Source organism: Oncorhynchus kisutch, linkage group LG18 (assembly GCF_002021735.2).
Source record: "Oncorhynchus kisutch isolate 150728-3 linkage group LG18, Okis_V2, whole genome shotgun sequence".
NCBI lineage: Eukaryota > Metazoa > Chordata > Actinopteri > Salmoniformes > Salmonidae > Oncorhynchus > Oncorhynchus kisutch.
In genome coordinates, this window is record NC_034191.2 from 70812594 (window position 1) to 70830682 (window position 18089).

An 18089-nucleotide genomic window follows, 5' to 3' on the forward strand; every position below is an offset into this window, starting at 1 on the left:
GTGCGGTTATTGCTCTACCCATTATACACGAATCAATTACTTAATGAATTCATTGAGTGTTCAGCAAGAGTGAAGACAAAATATGTATTAGTTCACAGTGGAGTAAATAAAGACATAGCACATACATCTCCACTTTAATTTTCTGTTTTCTACATCAAGCTGCACCAGTGTCCAAAATGAACACATTCATACTGCGCCGTAAAAATGGTTTTTGTTTGTTGTTGCTACAATATGTTTTCATTACAAGTTCATATACAGAGGGGGAAAAATGATTTGGGATCCATCAATTCTCAAATGGTCATTAAAAAGCTCCATGAATCACACAACAGAAAGATGGTTGGGGGGGGGGGGGGTGGAAGATTTAATAGCGAACATTTCTTTTTTAAATTTGACAGTCAGTGCCAAACAGTTAGTCCAAAGTGGTACAGTAGTAAATGTACTGTGCCTGTAAAACACACAAGTAATTATCCCAGACAAGTCAAGGAACTAAATTAGCATTGCAGGGCACTCATCAGTATACACACACACACACACACACACACACAGTATTCAGATCCTCAGATTTAAAAATTAAATACTTCATTCATAGGTGTAAATGAAATAAATCAAGCCTTGGAATATAAAGAATGCAAATTTACAGTAAATGACACAAAACATGTTTGTTTTTTAAAGTTTTTTTTACAGGCACATTGAGGACAAAAGACCGTTTACCATGTCCTCATGTCTTCACCGAATCATCCAAGCCGTGAAAGATGGCCAAACATTGCAGTGCACTTCAAATGACAAGATTCGAAGCCAGCCATCCTCTGTGCCACGAAGCAGCAGAGAACAATGTGACAGAAACACAAATGTGTAGATATTAACCAGTGCAAAACATTATATATTTTTTTTACAGACCAGGTGTGTGTAATCATGGCTCTCCGGGATACCAAAAACAAACTATTCTGCCTCAAAAAAATATCCAGAGGTAAAAAAATGAAAGACAGTCACAAACAAAAAATTACCTAAAAGAAAAAAACATGAAGTGTATCATCCCCCACTATCATTTCCCTAGCTCTAATATCCCCTCCATCTTTCAGGACTTTAATCTTCACAAAAACTTACTCAAAACCATTTCTTCATCACAATACCTGTGATAACGCCTCAACAAAATAAAAATGGGTCCGTTTGGTATTTATTGTCTAGTTTAGCGGTAGAAACCGGCCTCTTGTGAAGAGATTTTGTGGTGAGAGAAGGCTGTTGCCTCTCCTCGGCTGACAAGGTTGGCGCTATGGTTGCGTCAGGCGCGACTGGCAGAACTGGGCGGTGGGGGCCCATCACTCGTCCGAACCAGCAGAGCGCTTCTGTGTCCGCTTGCGGGGAGATCGTCTGGGGGAAGCCTTGTCTGGGGAAACAACAGGAGAGGTTTAGGGAAGGTTTGCAGGTGGTGTCCTTTTTAGATGTCACTCTTTTTGCATAGGCGCATTCTACAATCAACACCTAGTAGCTTGTAGATCTGTAAGAATTGGATGAGTTATGGTAGAAACTCCACATAGGCAAATATGGCGATGAGGTCTATATCAAATTGACCCTTTCAGACCTATGAGGAGTGTCTCTAGGGACTGACGTCAGTGACCATAGCCAATTGACTGACCATAGATGCTACAACAGAGAATAACATGAATCAATGATTGAGATATCAGTGCTTCTGAATATGCTAATTTAATTCACTGTTGAGTCGAAAAGATGAGTTCTTTAGGACTACAACTAGAGCAAACTTAACATTTAGCTAAACTACTACCGCTCACTCCTGATAGAAAGGGAAGCCTCACCTCGCCGACTCTGCACTGAAGACGCAAGGAAAGAGGGAGAGAGAGAAAAGAGAATGAACCCATGCCCAGAGAGAGCAGGTAGTTTTGAAACACCAGACAAACAGAGAGAATTCTAGAAAAGTTAAATATCCCCAAAGTTGACAACAGGCATCGATGGAAACATTGCAACGTTACAAAGCTGACAGCAGTTGGTGAACTAGAGGAGATTGCACAATAGAGGAGCATGTAGGCTGTAGAAAGTGGACCACAGCAAGGACGGGGCATAGCAGCTAGGATGTGCTTACACTTCAGTCATCTTAAAAGCATTTCATTTGACACTGTAGCTTTAAAAAAAAATCCATGCAGCCCAATCTAAAATATACCAATATATTTCACTTTAGTGAAATTTCACATTAGTAACCTAGGCTCAGCTGTTGAAGGTGCTGGCACCCCGGTGGCTAATGGCTAGCATAAACAGCTTGCTCCCCTATGGTTACTAGCTAGCATAATGACCTGTAGCTAATGGCTAGCATAAACAGCTTGCTCCCCTATGGTTATTAGCTAGCATAATGACCTGTGGCTAATGGCTAGCATAAACAGCTTGCTCCCTATGGTTACTAGCTAGCATAATGACCTGTGGCTAATGGCTAGCATAAACAGCTTGCTCCCCTATGGTTACTAGCTAGCATAATGTCCTGTGGCTAACATAAACAGCTTGCTCCCCTATGGTTACTAGCTAGCATAATGTCCTGTGGCTAATGGCTAACAAACAGCTTGCTCCCCTATGTCTACTAGCTAGCATAATGTCCTGTGGCTAATGGCTAGCATAAAACAGTTAGCTCCCCTGTGGCTACTAGCTAGCATAATGTTGAATGAGTGAGTGGTGAGGACTTACTGATCTGGTTAAGGGTCTCCTGGGGAATCCAGCTCATGTCCACATCGTTGTGGCTAGAAGTGCCCATCTCCACCTTGGCAGCTGGCCGCCTCCTCTGCACGGGGTGGGGGAGAACACAGTGACCGAACCGTTGAGGAAGCCACAAAACTTATACTCACTAGACTTCTACATAAACAAAACCCTAAAATTGTCATCTTTAACTCTTTATCCCCCTCAGTCTTCTGAAATGTTCTAGTGTGGGTTACACTTGAACTTTATCAATACAACATTGAAACACAATCTCCAAAACCCATCTTCCACACCCTTTTCAACATTGTTCCCCTAGTCCTTATACTTTAATTCATTTCCTAGTAGTAGTAGTGATGGTGGAGCATACATACATTTTGCCCTCATTCTTGCTTTTCAACGAAATAGCTAAAACCGAACCAGCCTCTTTCCCTATCTACCTCCATGTTCCTCAGAAAAGTAGTGGTACTAGCTCGAATCCTTTTCTGACTCTCACTGTGTTCAACCTGAAAAAAGGACATTGACTCATCAACTGACAATCATCTGAACTGGGAGAATCCCACTGATGAATGTGAAGAGGCATCTCCTAATTCCTCTCTCTCTGGACTGCTCATCTACCAACATTCTATGTAAATCAGGTCATGGTGCATTGCTTCAGCAAAGCTATCGAAAGTACATATCTTTCGGTCTTCGCATCACTCTCGGAAAAACGAGGAAAGCACACACAAAAGGAAAAATATGCTTAAGTTGCACTACGCAGAAATCGCTCCGCAACTTCATGGGAGCTAAAATTCTAATAGTTCAAGGAATTCCAGTTAGTGACAAAAAAAGCAAGTATAGTGTTGAGAATCATTGTACCATCTAAACCACTGAAATACATTGACCATAACCAAACATATTGTATTTTCAGCTGGTGTTCAAAACAGAAAGTAGAAGACGCAAAAAACAAAACTTAAGAATGGGAAACATAGAAAAAGTGCACATACAACAGATCTACCGCTTCTTAGACCTGCTTTCAATGAGAATGACAGAACTACAACTAATTTCTATCTGAATTTGGTCAGGTCACCCAAAAAGTTACATAGCTTTAATCTATTATTCTTCTGCATTCAGCTTTGTAGCTTTACCTTTCTGGACTCTAGCAGCTGATGAAGGCCTACCACCACCAGCAGACCCAAACCAGACAGGAACACGTACATGAAGATCCTAGAGATACAGAAGACAGAGAGGAGTTAAGACACCTGGTGTGGCAACTGTTTGTTTGGCAGCGGTTTCATTTAGCCCTTCTGAAAGTCTTCCAACACAGGGCTAGCCCATCTAGTCTCACTTACGTCTCTCCATCCAGTCCGTCCTCTCTCTCGGTGATGGTCACTGTCTGGTTGAACACAGCATCCTGGAACAAGTTACCCTGAGAGAGGCGCAAGGGAGAGGCTCAGATATCACCTCCAGCTAGTGAACTATCATTCATCTGTCCCCATTTCATATGAAAGTGCAACCTCACAAGCAAAGGAAAGACTTCAGCCACACACCACTATATAAAATGAATGAAAGAAGCTTCACAGCTATAAGTTATATCTCAACACTTGCCAAGAAAAAGGAAACTGAAAAACAACACCCATGACCATTCTTGATAGTCTTTTTCACAAATGATTGCCTATCAAGAATGGCTGACTAATCACAGACAAGAGCCGAGGCCCACTTACGTTGTTGTCCTTGTAGTTGAGGTTGATAACCAGGCCGAAGGGGCGCCCGCCCATGGGCTCGGCAGGGATGAAAGAGTACTCAAATGTGGCCTGGCGCCCGGCAGGCACCACTATGCCCAGCTGTAGGGCTGTGAAGTTCTGGATGTAAAACTGGAAGTCCTGCGGGTAGCGGAAGGATGCGTCCAGCGACTCCACCACAAAGTTGTCGCTGCCTTTGTTGGTGAAGCCCATCAGGAACTTCACAATGTCGTTAGCTGGGAAGTCTGGAGGAAAAAGACAGGAGAAAGAGCAACAGAAGAGTAGGAGTGGTGGCTTTAAGGTGAATTTGAAGCACACAGGCTTTTCAGAATCAGATGAATTCCTTTTCATTCAAGTAATTGAGCAGACATTTGTTCAGTGTAATGTGCAATGAATGCACCAACAAATGAGGTTGAAACATATATCCTAAGCATCGTAGCTAAGATAACCCATCTACAAATACAAGTCAGTCTTAAAATTGAAGTGAAAACAAGCAGTTCAAAACAATCATGAGGAAATTATGTGCAAAATTCAACATGCAGATATATTGAGATGAGCCCTAGTCTGTGCCCATACTCCTACCATCTCCCTTGACGAAGAGGATGGTGGTGTCAGCATTGGGGGAGGCTTTCACATCTCCTCCTACGGCTTCCTCCTCCTCTTCCTCTTTTTCTTCTGTCTAAAATATACAAAAGAGACATTGCGTTTATTTATTTTTACACAAAAAAAGCCTAGGGAGGTAGACAAAAGTAGCCTTAATCTCTTACCAATTCCGTATTTTCATCATCTTCAACTTCGGCCTCGTCATCCTCATCCTCTGCGTTCACGTCAACATCATCCACAGCATCTTCATCAGCTGCCTCCTCGTCCTCAGTAGCATCCTGGGCTGCCACCAATGGCCCTGCATTGATTGTAAGGAAATACATCCAACTTAAAATCTCACAAAATCAAATTTTGTGAAAACTAACTTGAGTTAAAGAAGTCATGTTCACATCACCAGACCTACCATGGCTGCAGCAAGGGCGTTGAGCTACATAGCGAATATCTTATCAAGGGAATAAAACTGAGGTTTAACAAATCTTGTGTTCATTACAGTCACAGGTTTTAGGCCTAGCAAAAGTCATTGAATTATCAAATGACTCATATCGCAAGCTTCTAACGTTGAACCACTCAAGCAAAACACTGCTGGCTACAATGTCAGAACAACAGATACGATTTTCAGGCTTTGACAAAAATAGAGGGCTGCTTGTCCCATGTTGAAATCATGGTTTTTGATGTGAATTGAGTGACAGGAGATGAAGACTAGGCATAGAATGGTGAAGAGGAGGAGTCTACAGTGTGTAGAAGCGACTTCACTATACATGTTTTGGATTCAGGTTCACTCAAACATTGTTTTAAGAGTAGTTTTACTATTGGCAAATACAGCTGATTTTGGGTTTATATATGGATTCGCTCTCAAATATTTGTCATCTGATGTATTAGTTTCCATCGTTTAATCAAAACTTTGCTGCCAGATCCTGATATCAGGGCATAAAAACTATAATCGGTGTCCTGAATTAGTCTAGTGTTCATGTGCGTCCAGCTATATTCTGTCAGAGTTTGTTTTCCCTGGATAAACTAGCTGAACTATGCTAGTTTTTCCATCCTCATTGCCAAACTTCATAAATACTGCACCCTCAACTTCAAAACTAGTTATACAATCATGTAAATAAGACATTTTCTAGAAAGAAACTTAAATTATTTGTTTGTGGAATAGTCATGACTGGTTCAAGCCATCTGTCGTGTCGTCAGACAATGGTGGCGAAGGATATCATTGCTACTTAAGTTCAGTTTGGAGATGCACCAGCGTCATTGGCGCCGGGTTAGCTGGACGTTTCTGACTGGTCTTGGAACTGTGAAAACGGGCAGCCTTTCCCCTTTTGGCTCGATGGGATATATAGTGATTTTGTCAACATAGCCAGATATGTACAAAGTCTTGTACCTTTAACCTTTTTAATCTGACTACCCAATTTGTTGATTAAATCAGACTATTAATATACTGAACAAAAATGTAAAAAATGCAACATGTAAAGTGTTGGTCCACTTTTGTCCACAAATGCAGAAAAAGCAAATCTCTCTCAAATTCGGTGCACAAATTGATTTACATCCCTGTTAATGAGCATTTCTCCTTTGCCAAGATAATCCATCCATTTGTCAGGTGTGGCATATCAAGAAGCTCATTAAACAGCAGAATCATTACACGGGTGCACCTTGCGCTAGGGACAATAAAAGCAACTAAAATGTGCAATTGGGTCACCCAACGACACAGATGTCTCAAGTTAAGGGAGTGTGCAATTGGCATGCTGGCTGCAGGAATGTCCACCAGAGCTGTCGCCAGAGAACGTACAGTTAATTGCTCTACCATATGCCGTAGCCGTCATTTAAGAGAATTTGGTAGTACGTCCAACTGGCCTCACAACCGCAGATCACTGGTATGGTGTTACGTGGGCAAGCAGTTTGCTGTTGTGAACGTTGGTGGCAATATGGTTATTGGATGGGCAGGCATAAGCTATGGACAACGAACACAATTGCATTTTATCGATAGCAATTTGAATGCACAGAGATACCGTGACGAGATCCTGAGGCCCATTGTCATGCCATTCATCTGCCGCCATCACCTCATGTTTCAGAATGATAACGCTGGACCCCATGTCACAAGGAACTGTACACAATTCCTGGAAGCTGAAAATGTTGCAGTTCTTCCATGGCCTGCATACTCAGACATGTCACCCATTGAGCATGTTTGGGATGCTCTGTATCAACATTTAAGACCGAGTGTTCCAGTTCCCAACAATATCCAGTAACTTAGCACAGCCAATGAAGTGGGACAACATTCCACAGGCCACAATCAACAGCTTGATCAAATCTAAGTGAAGGAGATGTGTCGCGCTGCATGAGGCAAATGGTGGTCACACCAGATAATGACTGGTTTTCTGAGCCATGCCCTCCCTACTTTTTTTTTTTTAAAGGTATATGTGACCAACGGATGCATATCGGTATTCCCATGTGAAATCCATAGATTAGGGCCTAATTAATGTATTTCAATTGACTTATTGCCTTATATGAACTAACTCATTGAAACCTTTGAAAATGTTGCGTTTCTAATTTTGTTCATTATCGACAACGTTAACTGCTAGCTAGTAGTACTAGCTAGACACATTCCACCAAAGTGCACACGTACAGATTGTTAGCTAGATTAAACAGACAATCAGCACAACAGAAATAAACTTAACTAGGTGATGATGTAGATACAAATTAGCAATTTATTTAGTAAACCTAGATAGTTGGCTACATGAATGACAGCTAGCAGCAAGCTGGCTGGTAAGGACACGTCAGTCTACCTACTGTAGTTACCGTAGCTTCCACTTTTGACTGAGCAAGAATCTATTAAATTACATTTGAAATTAATTAGGTACTAAAACACGTAGCCAGTTTCGAAACCTATAAAACTTATTTGAGAAGGACAGTAGTTACAATGCCGTACTAGCAGAAAATAATATTTGCATATGTCAAAATGCGCATGGGACACTGTCAGACAGTGGCCTTCCATAAAGCTAACGTTAGCTGTAATAGCCAAAGCTATTTCAATTCAGCTAGTCAACCTAATTCCAGTTCGATAGACTCACCTTTCATGATAATCGTTGCCGGGAAAGCTAGTAATACTAGCAAAAGCAGTTTAGGTAGAAATGTCATCATTTTGATGTGATATCAGTAAGCCTCCTTCACTATGAAACGTAGTGATTCCCTGAAGCCTAGCTGCTACTTCTTCTTCTTCGATTAGGTTTAACGGCGGTTGGCGTCCAATAAACGTTGCATTACTGCCACCTACTAGACTCGAGTACAACTCCCTTACACTTTTATTGAAAAAATAAATAAACAAACAAATACCCTACCATCTAACACTACACTCACCCCCCAAAAATGTTCCACTATTTAAATATATTTAGTCCTACCTCAGGCCAACCGAGTGGCGCAGTGGTCTACGGCAATGCATCTCAGTGCTAGAGGTGTCACTACAGACCCTGGTTTGATTCCAGGCTGTATCACAACCAGTCAGGATTGAGAGTCCCATAGGGTGGCGCACAATTGGCCCAGCGTCGTCCGGGTTAGGGTTTGCCCGGGGTAGGCCATTATTGTAAATAAGAATTTGTTCTTAACTGACATGGCTGGTTAAAAAAAGAAAACTCTGTCAAGTCTCGCACACCCAAATACCTCTCTGCAGCTGCCACCACAACCTCAATTTTCTGCGACTTATGTTCCATCCCTGCAGTACAGTTGATAACCATTGCTACAAATGGTAAAAATCAAATTTTACTGAAACATAAACTCAGCAAAAAAAGAAAGGTCCTTTTTTCAGGACCCTGTCTTTCAAAGATGATTTGTAAAAATGTCCAAATAACTTCACAGATCTTCATTGTAAAGGGTTTGAACACTGTTTCCCATGCTTGTTCAATGAACCATAAACAATTAATGAACATGCATCTGTGGAACGGTCGTTAAGACACTAACAGCTTACGGACGGTAGGCAATTAAGGTCACAGTTATGAAAACTTAGGACACTAAAGAGGCCTTTCTACTGACTCTGAAAAACACCAAAAGAAAGATGCCTAGGGTCCCTGCTCATCTACGTGAACGTGATTTAGGCATGCTGCAAGGAGGCATTCGGACTGCAGATGTGGCCAGGGCAATAAATTGCAATGTCTGTACTGTGAGATGCGCTACAGGGAGACAGGACGGACAGCTGATCGTCCTCACTGTGGCAGACCACGTGTAACAACACCTGCACAGGATCGGTACATCTGAACATCACACCTGCGGAACAGGTACAGGATGACAACAAAAACTGCCCGAGTTACACCAGGAACGCACAATCCCTCCATCAGTGCTCAGACTGTGTGCAATAGGCTGAGAGAGGCTGGACTGAGGGCTTGTAGGCCTGTTGTAAGGCAGGTCCTCACCAGACATCTCCGGCAACAACGTCGCCTATGGGCACAAACCCACCGTCGCTGGACCCGACAGGACTGGAAAACAGTGCTCTTCACTGATGAGTCGCGGTTTTGTCTCACCAGGGGTGATGGTCGGATTCGCGTTTATCGTCGAAGGAATGAGCGTTACACCGAGGCCTGTACTCTGAAGTGGGATCGATTTGGAGGTGGAGGGTCCGTCATGGTCTGGAGCGGTGTGTCACAGCATCATCAGACTGAGCTTGTTGTCATTGCAGGCAATCTCAACGCTGTGCGTTACAGGGAAGACATCCTCCTCCCTCATGTGGTAACCTTCCTGCAGGCTCATCCTGACATGACCCTCCAGCATGACAATGCCACCAGCCATACTGTATGGCTACCACAGTATTCTTAGTGATACACCATCCCGGCTGGTTTGCGCTTAGTGGGACTATCATTTGTTTTTCAACAGGACAATGACCCAACACACCTCCAGGTTGTATAAGGGTTATTTGACCAAGAAGGAGAGTGCTGGAGTGCGGAATTAGATGACCTGGCCTCCACAATCACCCGACCTCAACCCAATTGAGATTTTGGAGGAGTTGGACTGCAGAGTGAAGGAAAAGCAGCCAACAAGTGCTCAGCATATGTGGGAACTCCTTCAAGACTGTTGGAAAAGCATTCCAGGGGAAGCGGTTTGAGAGAATGCCAAGAGTGTGCAAAGTTGTCATCAAGGCAAAGGGTGGCTACTTTGAAGAATCTCAGATATTTGTTTGACACTTTTTTAGTTATTACATGATTCCATATGTGTTATTTCATAGTTTTGATGTCTTCACCATTATTCTACAATATGGATAATAGTAAAAATAAAGAAAAACCCTTGAATGAGTAGGTTTTTCCAAACTTTTGACTGGTACTGTATACACATCATCATCACATCTGAAGGGATTTACCTGAATTTAATTTTTGTGAGAGGAAGTGGATAGATATCTTCATTTTGTAAGCCTATATTTCTTTAAAACAAATGAATACATTACATTTCCCATCAAATAGTACGCAGAGGCATTTAGATGTGTGACTTGACCTTTATAGTACACTCCCGGGTTGTAAAGTGGAAGTGAAGTAAGATGGTGTTCAAAGGAGAATGAGTCAAGAAATACATATTTCAATGCATGTCTTCAAAAACAGTCATTTCTGCAGTCACAGTGTTTCACAGCTGTCGTCCACTTAAACAGCCTATGGAGAAAGAAGATGTAGTGAGAGATGGATCATTTGCTCAAATGTATGATGGGAGGGATAATGGATGAATGAATATGCCTACAGACCTCAACAAAGTCCTCTTCAATGAATTCAGACTCCTCAAGTTCTTCTGCTTCTTCCTCCATACTGTCTTTAGTGCATGGAGAGCCTTTCTGATCATCCTTAATCACATATTCCACTTCATCGTCTATCTCTCCTCCTTTCAATGTTTTATGCAATTTCTCCAGGCTGGCACCAAAGTTCCAGATGGCTTGGTTCCTGCTTGCATCAGTCTTACCCGGACTGTAGACTTCGGTTTCTAGTTGTCTTAGAAGAAGGCACACTTGAGCCACACCTGGCCCCTCTGAACTCAATGGAAGCTGCATCTCAAAGCACGGATCCCCGCCGCTTCTTTTGAGATGTAGGTAAAGACTGTAGTCTGCTATAGAGTTGCTGTAGAGCTTCACCTTCTCACCCACCCCCTTCTCGTGCAGAGAGCCATTCTCCTCCACCGATTTTGGAGGCTGCATAGCACATTCCTCACTTTCCTCACCTCCCTTATTTCCATGGCCCAGCAATGACCTCCTCTCCCCTTCCTCCACAAACGGTAGCATTCTCCCAGGCTTCCAACTCCGCTTGTTCTGGCAATCCACCAGACACCTATCCTTCTCCCGGCAGGCCTTTCTCAGCCTGTCGGTGGTGAGAACCAGGACCCAGTTGGCCTCTCTCAGGTCGTGGATCTCCTGGTCCTTGTGGCGGCGGCTCTCCCTGGCCAGCCTGAGGCCTCTCTCGCTGACCTCGGCCCTCTCTAGCAAGTCCGACTCCATGTTCCTCAGCTGGGCGTTCTCCAACTCCAGCCGACTCAGCACCCGTTCGTACTCGGCCAGACAGTGGCTCACCTGGCGCAGGTGGGCGATTTCGTCTGACACGTACAGAAGCTCACTCCACAGAAAATGTTTGGATTGGTCATTGCCAGGGACAGGGGTGGGGTCATGAGCAGGGGCATGGCAAACCAAATCTGTCACAGTCGTTTGCATCTGTGGACAGTTTATGGGGTTGAAAGATATAAAGACCTACTTATCCAGGCTATTGAGAAATTATCACTTTCTAGCTCATGAAGTAAATCAGGTGATTAGACGGATGAGAAAACAAAATGACTGAGTACATACAGAAAACGAAAAGGAACTTTTGCTATTGAACAAGTCAAGGTAGTTCCTCCCTGATTCAGGTTTTCTTCTGTTTGACGCCTAAACACAACCAGGGTGTATTATACCACTAACCCTAGCTTCCGGTCCACATCCCGGTTCAACCCTAACCCTAACTTCATCCACAACTCTAACCCTAGCTCCATCCACAACCCTGACCCTAGCTCCATCCACAACTCTAACCCTAGCTCCCGGTCCACATCTCGGTTCAACCCTAACCCTAACTTCATCCACAACTCTAACCCTAGCTTCCGGTCCACATCCCGGTTCAACCCTAACCCTAACTTCATCCACAACTCTAACCCTAGCTCCATCCACAACCCTGACCCTAGCTCCATCCACAACTCTAACCCTAGCTCCCGGTCCACATCTCGGTTCAACCCTAACCCTAACTTCATGCCCACATCCCGGTTCAACTCTAACCCTAGCTCCATCCACAACTCTAACCCTAGCTCCATCCACAACCTTAGCTTCATGTCCACATACTGGTTCAACGCTAACCCTAGCTCCAACCACAACCCTGACCCTAGCTTCAGGTCCACATCCTGGTTCAACTCTAACCTTAGCTCCAACCACAACCCTGACCCTAGCTTCAGGTCCACATCCCGGTATAACCCTAACTCTCAACCACAACCTAGCTACATAGCTTCTACCCCCAGACCATCAGGCTGCTGAATAGTCACTAGGCTCTTCCTGTCCTGAATAGTCACTATGCTCTTCCTGTCCACCTCCTGCCCTGACTTCCTACCCCCCCCCCCCCCCTCCCACACACAATTACATGAGCATCCCTGTACATGTGACTAATAAACTATCTATCTATCTATGACCACATCCCGGTTTAACCCTAAACCTAGCCTCATCCACAACCAAATCAAAATCAAACCACATCAAATCACCACAACCATCACCCTAGCCCCATGTCCACATCCTGGTACAATCAATATGGTTCCTATATAACCTATAAACTTACGGGTGAGGATGAAGCCATCTCAGGTTGTGTATGAGTAGTAACAGCGTGATTCCCATTTATTGGAATGTTCCGCCCCCGGTGGACACATTGTGAGTCTGTGATTAGTTCATTTGGAGGTGCTGATGATAGGTGCTCTGATGATAGGTGCTGGCCTAGGTAGTCCACAGGATCTGTTTGGTCTAGGTCCATTCCGTTATACTGTTCAATGACAAGTGTATCAGGGTATTTTACGTGTTAGTCCAATTACACACGGAGTCCCTCACTCACTGTCCTTTTAGACCTGATGAGAGTCCACCCAGAATTACCTGATACATAAGGCATGATTCGTTCTGGATATTTTCATGTAACATTTGTATGGATTTTTTAAACCAGAATTGATTGAAACATTAGGTGAATATTACAATTATTGCTGAGATGATCAAATGGGGCAGGTGAGTTGTGCTATATTTATGGAAAATAAACATGCACAATTTAATCATCTAATCAAGTAATGAATTCAGGTTGTTCATTTTTGGGATAATAAATCCTTACAACTTGGCCTATCCTTGACATGATATCATCATAACTGTCATCTCTATTTTTCTACAGTAGTAGTGCATTTCCTACCTGTTGCTCCCATGTACATAAACGTATGGCCTAGAAATGATGCAATGTTGCTGGATGTCATTGTGATGCGTCAATTATGATGCATCGTCAGTGCCTGCTGTGATCTTTGCACTTAGCTGTCAATATATTAGACATAGTAAGATATATAATAAGTCATGCTACAACCAACATTTATGCACAATAACCTTAAACAAACGGTGGTATTGTTAAATGTAATACACTGACCATGTATAATCCTCCGTAGCTTGTCAAAAGGTGTTTAAATGAACCAATTACAAAATCATTGTCGACAAAGATTTTTATTTTTCTCTCGTGACACACTGCAATTAATGACCCCCCAAAAATGTAACAAATGGTTAACTGAGGAAAAAGTGACACCTCAATAAAACTCGGTGTTGGTGTACAAACTGAGTAAACATTTTTTAGAGAGACATAAAAAAAAAAAAATGGAACTACTAGAAGCAAAAACCTTTGGACAAAAAAGGCTTTATGAATTGAATAAGCAACACACAAAGCTTGAGGTTTCTTGCTGTTCCATTAGTCTCTTAAAGGCCAATAAATATTAGCATTTCACAACATTTTCATTTGTTACCACTTTCAGTAATAAAATGTAATGTACAAAACCACAGTAAAGAGAGAATCCCCAGCTACCATGTACCCAGAAATGAAGTCCTTGAATGGTCACAATAGTGTGCATGGATTTTGCCTTAAGATATTATAAACCATTTATAACATGCATACTCTTAGAAGAAAAGGTGCTATCTAGAACCAATACGGGTTATTTGGCTGTCCCCATAGGAGAACCCTTTGAAGAACCCTTTTTTGGTTCCAGGTAGAACCCTTTCCACAGAGGGTTCTACACGGATCCCAAAAGAGTTCTACCTGAAACCAAAAAGGGTTTTACCTGGAACCAAAAAGGGTTCTACCTGGAACCAAAAAAGGGTTCTCCTATTGGGAAAGCCGAAGAACCCTTTTGGAGCCCTTTTTCCAAGAGTGTACTGTCATTAGTGTTTTTCTTATAGGAGCTTATGAATCAAGTGTTCACAATAGTTTAGAAATCTTAAGATTTACAATCCAACTTCATATACCATTCTTACTTGACACTGTTTAGATGGCAACATATGATAACCATGTTGCTAGTTAGCGCGAAGACGACATAATCTAATTAAAGCCTGTGTGAAGCTAAACTGGTATTTGAGATGTAAACACTCCACTGAACTCAAAGCAAGAGGTGAGATGGTGTGACTCAATTAGAGTTTGTATCAACTATATTTACTTGTGGAGCTGGTTTAAACCTTTATGTCATCAGACGGAAACAGAATGAAGCTGCGTGTTAATGATATAACATAAGTTAAACAGCTGACTGTCTGGCAATCACTCAGGATTGTCCTGAAAATGTCATTTCTCCTTCACTCCCTCTCCCCTAATTTGTACACGAAACAAAGTTAGTATTGATGTCCAAATGCAAAATATAATAATTGAAATACAAAGGAGCACAAGAAGAAAGTGGGTCCCTCCCTATTCCGGAGCTGGAGGACTGGGTTGGGCGCTATTCAAGCAAACCCACTAACCACTTTTCCAGGATAAGTCGAAAACATTAATCGTCTTGTGCTGCAAGAATGCACGTTTGGAATCATGAAGTCAACACAACGTTTGTGTGAAACAATTAGAAACTGCTTAACGAATTCAAATATGGTTTCAAGTGTGGGAATCATGATGTTTTCGACTTCTCCCAGAAAGTGGTAAATGTATTCCATTGAATAGGTCATTTTTTGTCGGCTAAATGTTGTCTATTTGAGGGTTACAATTCTCTGATTGAATTATATATATTTTTTCATTAACTGTTCACGTGGGACAAGCCACCAATGCTTTAAATTAAATCAAAAGCAAAACGTATTATTACATGATACACTTTTCCATGACCATTTTCAGCAGGTAATGTACAGTAGCTATGATAGTTTGGGTCTGTAGTCTAGACAGAGTAAACTGAACAACACCACCCAGTTCCTTTATCTCTGCTCATGTACAGTAGCCCTCCAGGACCAGACTTCAAACAGACACTTGGGGAGAGGACTCCACCAAACCATGGTAAGGCTAGCCCCTTGGGTGCATTTCAATAATCTAGAATGGCCTCCTTTCCTCATCTCCTCTCCTTCAACTGTACTGAAATTAAATTAAAAGAACTGGTGAAAGTCAATTTCCCAGTAGGCATCCAGTCCGCCTTATCCCTTCCGCCTATCCAATCTTTTTGTTTTCACATCAGTGCTGATAGAGGAGAGGAGACAAGGAGAGAGGAAAGGAAATCGCTTAAAGACTATTGAGATGCGGCCCTTAGTTGAAGCACTCCACGTAGTTGGCAGGGAGCATGCCTGATTTGCCGGTCCTCTGAACGGTGCCGTACATCCAGCCCTCATCGATGGGCTGAGCGTTGACGATTACATCACCGTCGCGGAAGGACACCTCGTCGTGGTCCTGCGCTGCGTAGTCGTAGAGCGCCCGGTAAACTCTCTGAATGGGAGGTATGGCAACAATGTTAATTGTGTGTTTGTGTATAGAAAGTTAGTTGTACAACATAAATATCAGGGCACACAAGTCATTGATTGTGTGAATTCCCAAAAACAATTGTAAACAAATGAGTGACATATTTTGGATAGTTTCCTGATTAAATTGGCCATGGCATACAAATACGATCCTGTATGAATGAACAAAACCTACTGTAGAAGAATAGACTGCTTGCGTTGGAACTCACCATGGTGACAGATGGGGGGGACTGCTGGGCCCTCACAGAGGACATGCTGGTCTGGTGCATGTAGCCGTACCCCGGCTGTTGCGGCTGGGCACTCTGATGGTACGCCCCAGGTAGCACAGGAGCTGGTAGTCAAAGACAGACAGGAAGATACAAAGACATTCATGACAAATGTTTAAGACCTTTCATTTAGTGCTCAAACTGTTTTTGAGCAGAAATACCATATCCTTAGAGTTTCACTGTGCATATTAGGTGATAGATAGAACATCACAAAGGAATCAGAATGGAACCATGCCATCCCCTGTTAACCTGGACATGAATCAAAAGGTCACTGACTTAGGTATTTATGTGGGTAGAGAAGAGAACAGAGAGAGTTAGGGTTAAACACCACAACCATCTCCAAAACCCTTGGAGTCTTTCAAATATTGGGTTAGGGACTTCTGTATATGACATATTAGTGGGCTGTTGGTCAGGTGATAGAGAGACGGGGGAGAGGTCAGGTGGTAGAGGTCAGGTGGTAGAGAGATGGGGGATAGAGTAAGGTACTGATAGTAATGGATGAATTAATGAATATATTAATAAATGATGTCTTCTCCTTCCACCGTGTGTTTTTATTTTTCTGACAGAGCTTACTACTTTACTACTTCCGTCCTGGGACTGCAGTGAGGAGCTGCTGCTGCAAACAGACAGGCTTTTGTCCCACAGGTCAGAGGCAGAGGCCAGCGAGCTAACTGACTGGACCTGCGAGAGCACCGACTGCTGAGATTGCTGCCGGGCACTGCCACAAGAGGGCGAAAGAGACAGTAGGAAAAATAAAAGTCAGGAAAATAACAGAGAGGCAATGGAAAGAACAAAGAGAACATGAGGAAGATGAAATTCAACTGAACGTAGAAGAGATGAGTGGCGTACTCAGGTAGAGAAATAAAGGTCTAGTTGGAGGGAGACATACAGTTGTCTAGATAAGGTGTGAGGGGAGATGAAAACATCCTGTAAAGTTTGTAGCACCAGGCTGTCTCTGAAAACTTTTAGACTCAACGTTATCCTGCACAAGGTCAAAGATGGAGCCTGGGTCCGTCCACTGATCCTTAAGGTCATTGACAGGGGACATGTCATTTAGAGAGAAAAGACAGCAGGGAAAACAGGACTACAAAGGAAAGGAAAACAGAAATACACAGCTGAAGTCATGTAGATTACATACGTCCAAACTTGGAACTTCTGCCCGCAGAGTGATAAACCTGTCACAATGGATATTTTATTTTTCCACAAATGTAACTACATTTCCCTTTTATATCAAATACAATCTTTGGTAAATAGTTATTGTAAAGTGTCCATTTGAATTATCTGGGCATCAGCATGAAAAAATTTAAACAAATCAACTAGTTCTGGGCTTGTATCAGTAGAGGCTGCTGAGGGGAGGACGGCTCATAATAATGGCTGGAACGGAACATGGAAATCATGTGTTTGATACCATTCCATTAATTCTTGCTCCAGCCATTACCACGAGCTCGTCCTCTCCAATTAAGGTACCACCAACCTCATGTGGCTTGTATCCTGACTGACACTGAACAACCCATAATTGATACACTAGACAGCAATTTCATTGTAACTTTGTTTGAAGGACATCACAAATTCTTAAAAGATGAGATGAATGAATGATCAAATTTCCCATACTTTAAGGTCAAATCCTTTTTGAGGACGGGTGGTACCCGCCATTTTGTGTGCCACTCACCTACGATGATGCCTCCAGGTCTCCTGTCCATCTCTACCACCTGATGGTGTACTCCCTTGTAGGCTGCCTCGCTCATCATCAGGTTGTTCCGGTGGTGCATTCTCTCCATGTTTTGGTCCTCCATCACTGGGGTGCATCCTCGGCCCTTCGTCCGCTCAAAGTCCTCATGGTACTTTGCCTGCCAAAGCAAAAATGGGTGG

The 18089-nt window shown here is 42.8% G+C and overlaps 2 protein-coding genes across 3 annotated transcripts in view; both read right to left on the reverse strand.

The window, feature by feature from the left end:
- Nucleotides 1-107: 107 nt before the first annotated feature.
- On the reverse strand, nt 108-8295 carry LOC109909858 (translocon-associated protein subunit alpha). Of its 2 annotated transcripts, XM_020508922.2 has the most exons (9): nt 8078-8284; nt 5180-5313; nt 4995-5091; nt 4395-4657; nt 4023-4099; nt 3819-3897; nt 2686-2779; nt 1812-1826; nt 108-1384 (listed from the first exon to the last, which is right to left on the reverse strand). In XM_020508922.2, exons 1-9 carry the CDS (start codon nt 8145-8147, stop codon nt 1317-1319), a joined length of 897 nt encoding a protein of 298 aa, XP_020364511.1. In that variant the 5' UTR covers nt 8148-8284; the 3' UTR covers nt 108-1316. The 2 variants fall into 2 exon arrangements, with proteins under 2 accessions (XP_020364511.1, XP_020364512.1); XM_020508923.2 differs by lacking the exon at nt 1812-1826 and having other exon boundaries at nt 8078-8295.
- Nucleotides 8296-13694: 5399 nt separating this feature from the next.
- The window catches only part of LOC109909860 (LIM zinc-binding domain-containing Nebulette-like), an 85250-nt gene continuing 80855 nt past the window's right edge, over nt 13695-18089 (reverse strand). Inside the window, exons 5-7 of the mRNA XM_020508924.2 lie at nt 17890-18067; nt 16164-16285; nt 13695-15922 (exon numbers count right to left, since the gene is read on the reverse strand). Coding sequence (XP_020364513.1) covers nt 15746-15922; nt 16164-16285; nt 17890-18067 — 477 coding nt within the window. The 3' untranslated portion in view covers nt 13695-15745. The remainder of the gene's footprint in view (nt 15923-16163; nt 16286-17889; nt 18068-18089) is intronic.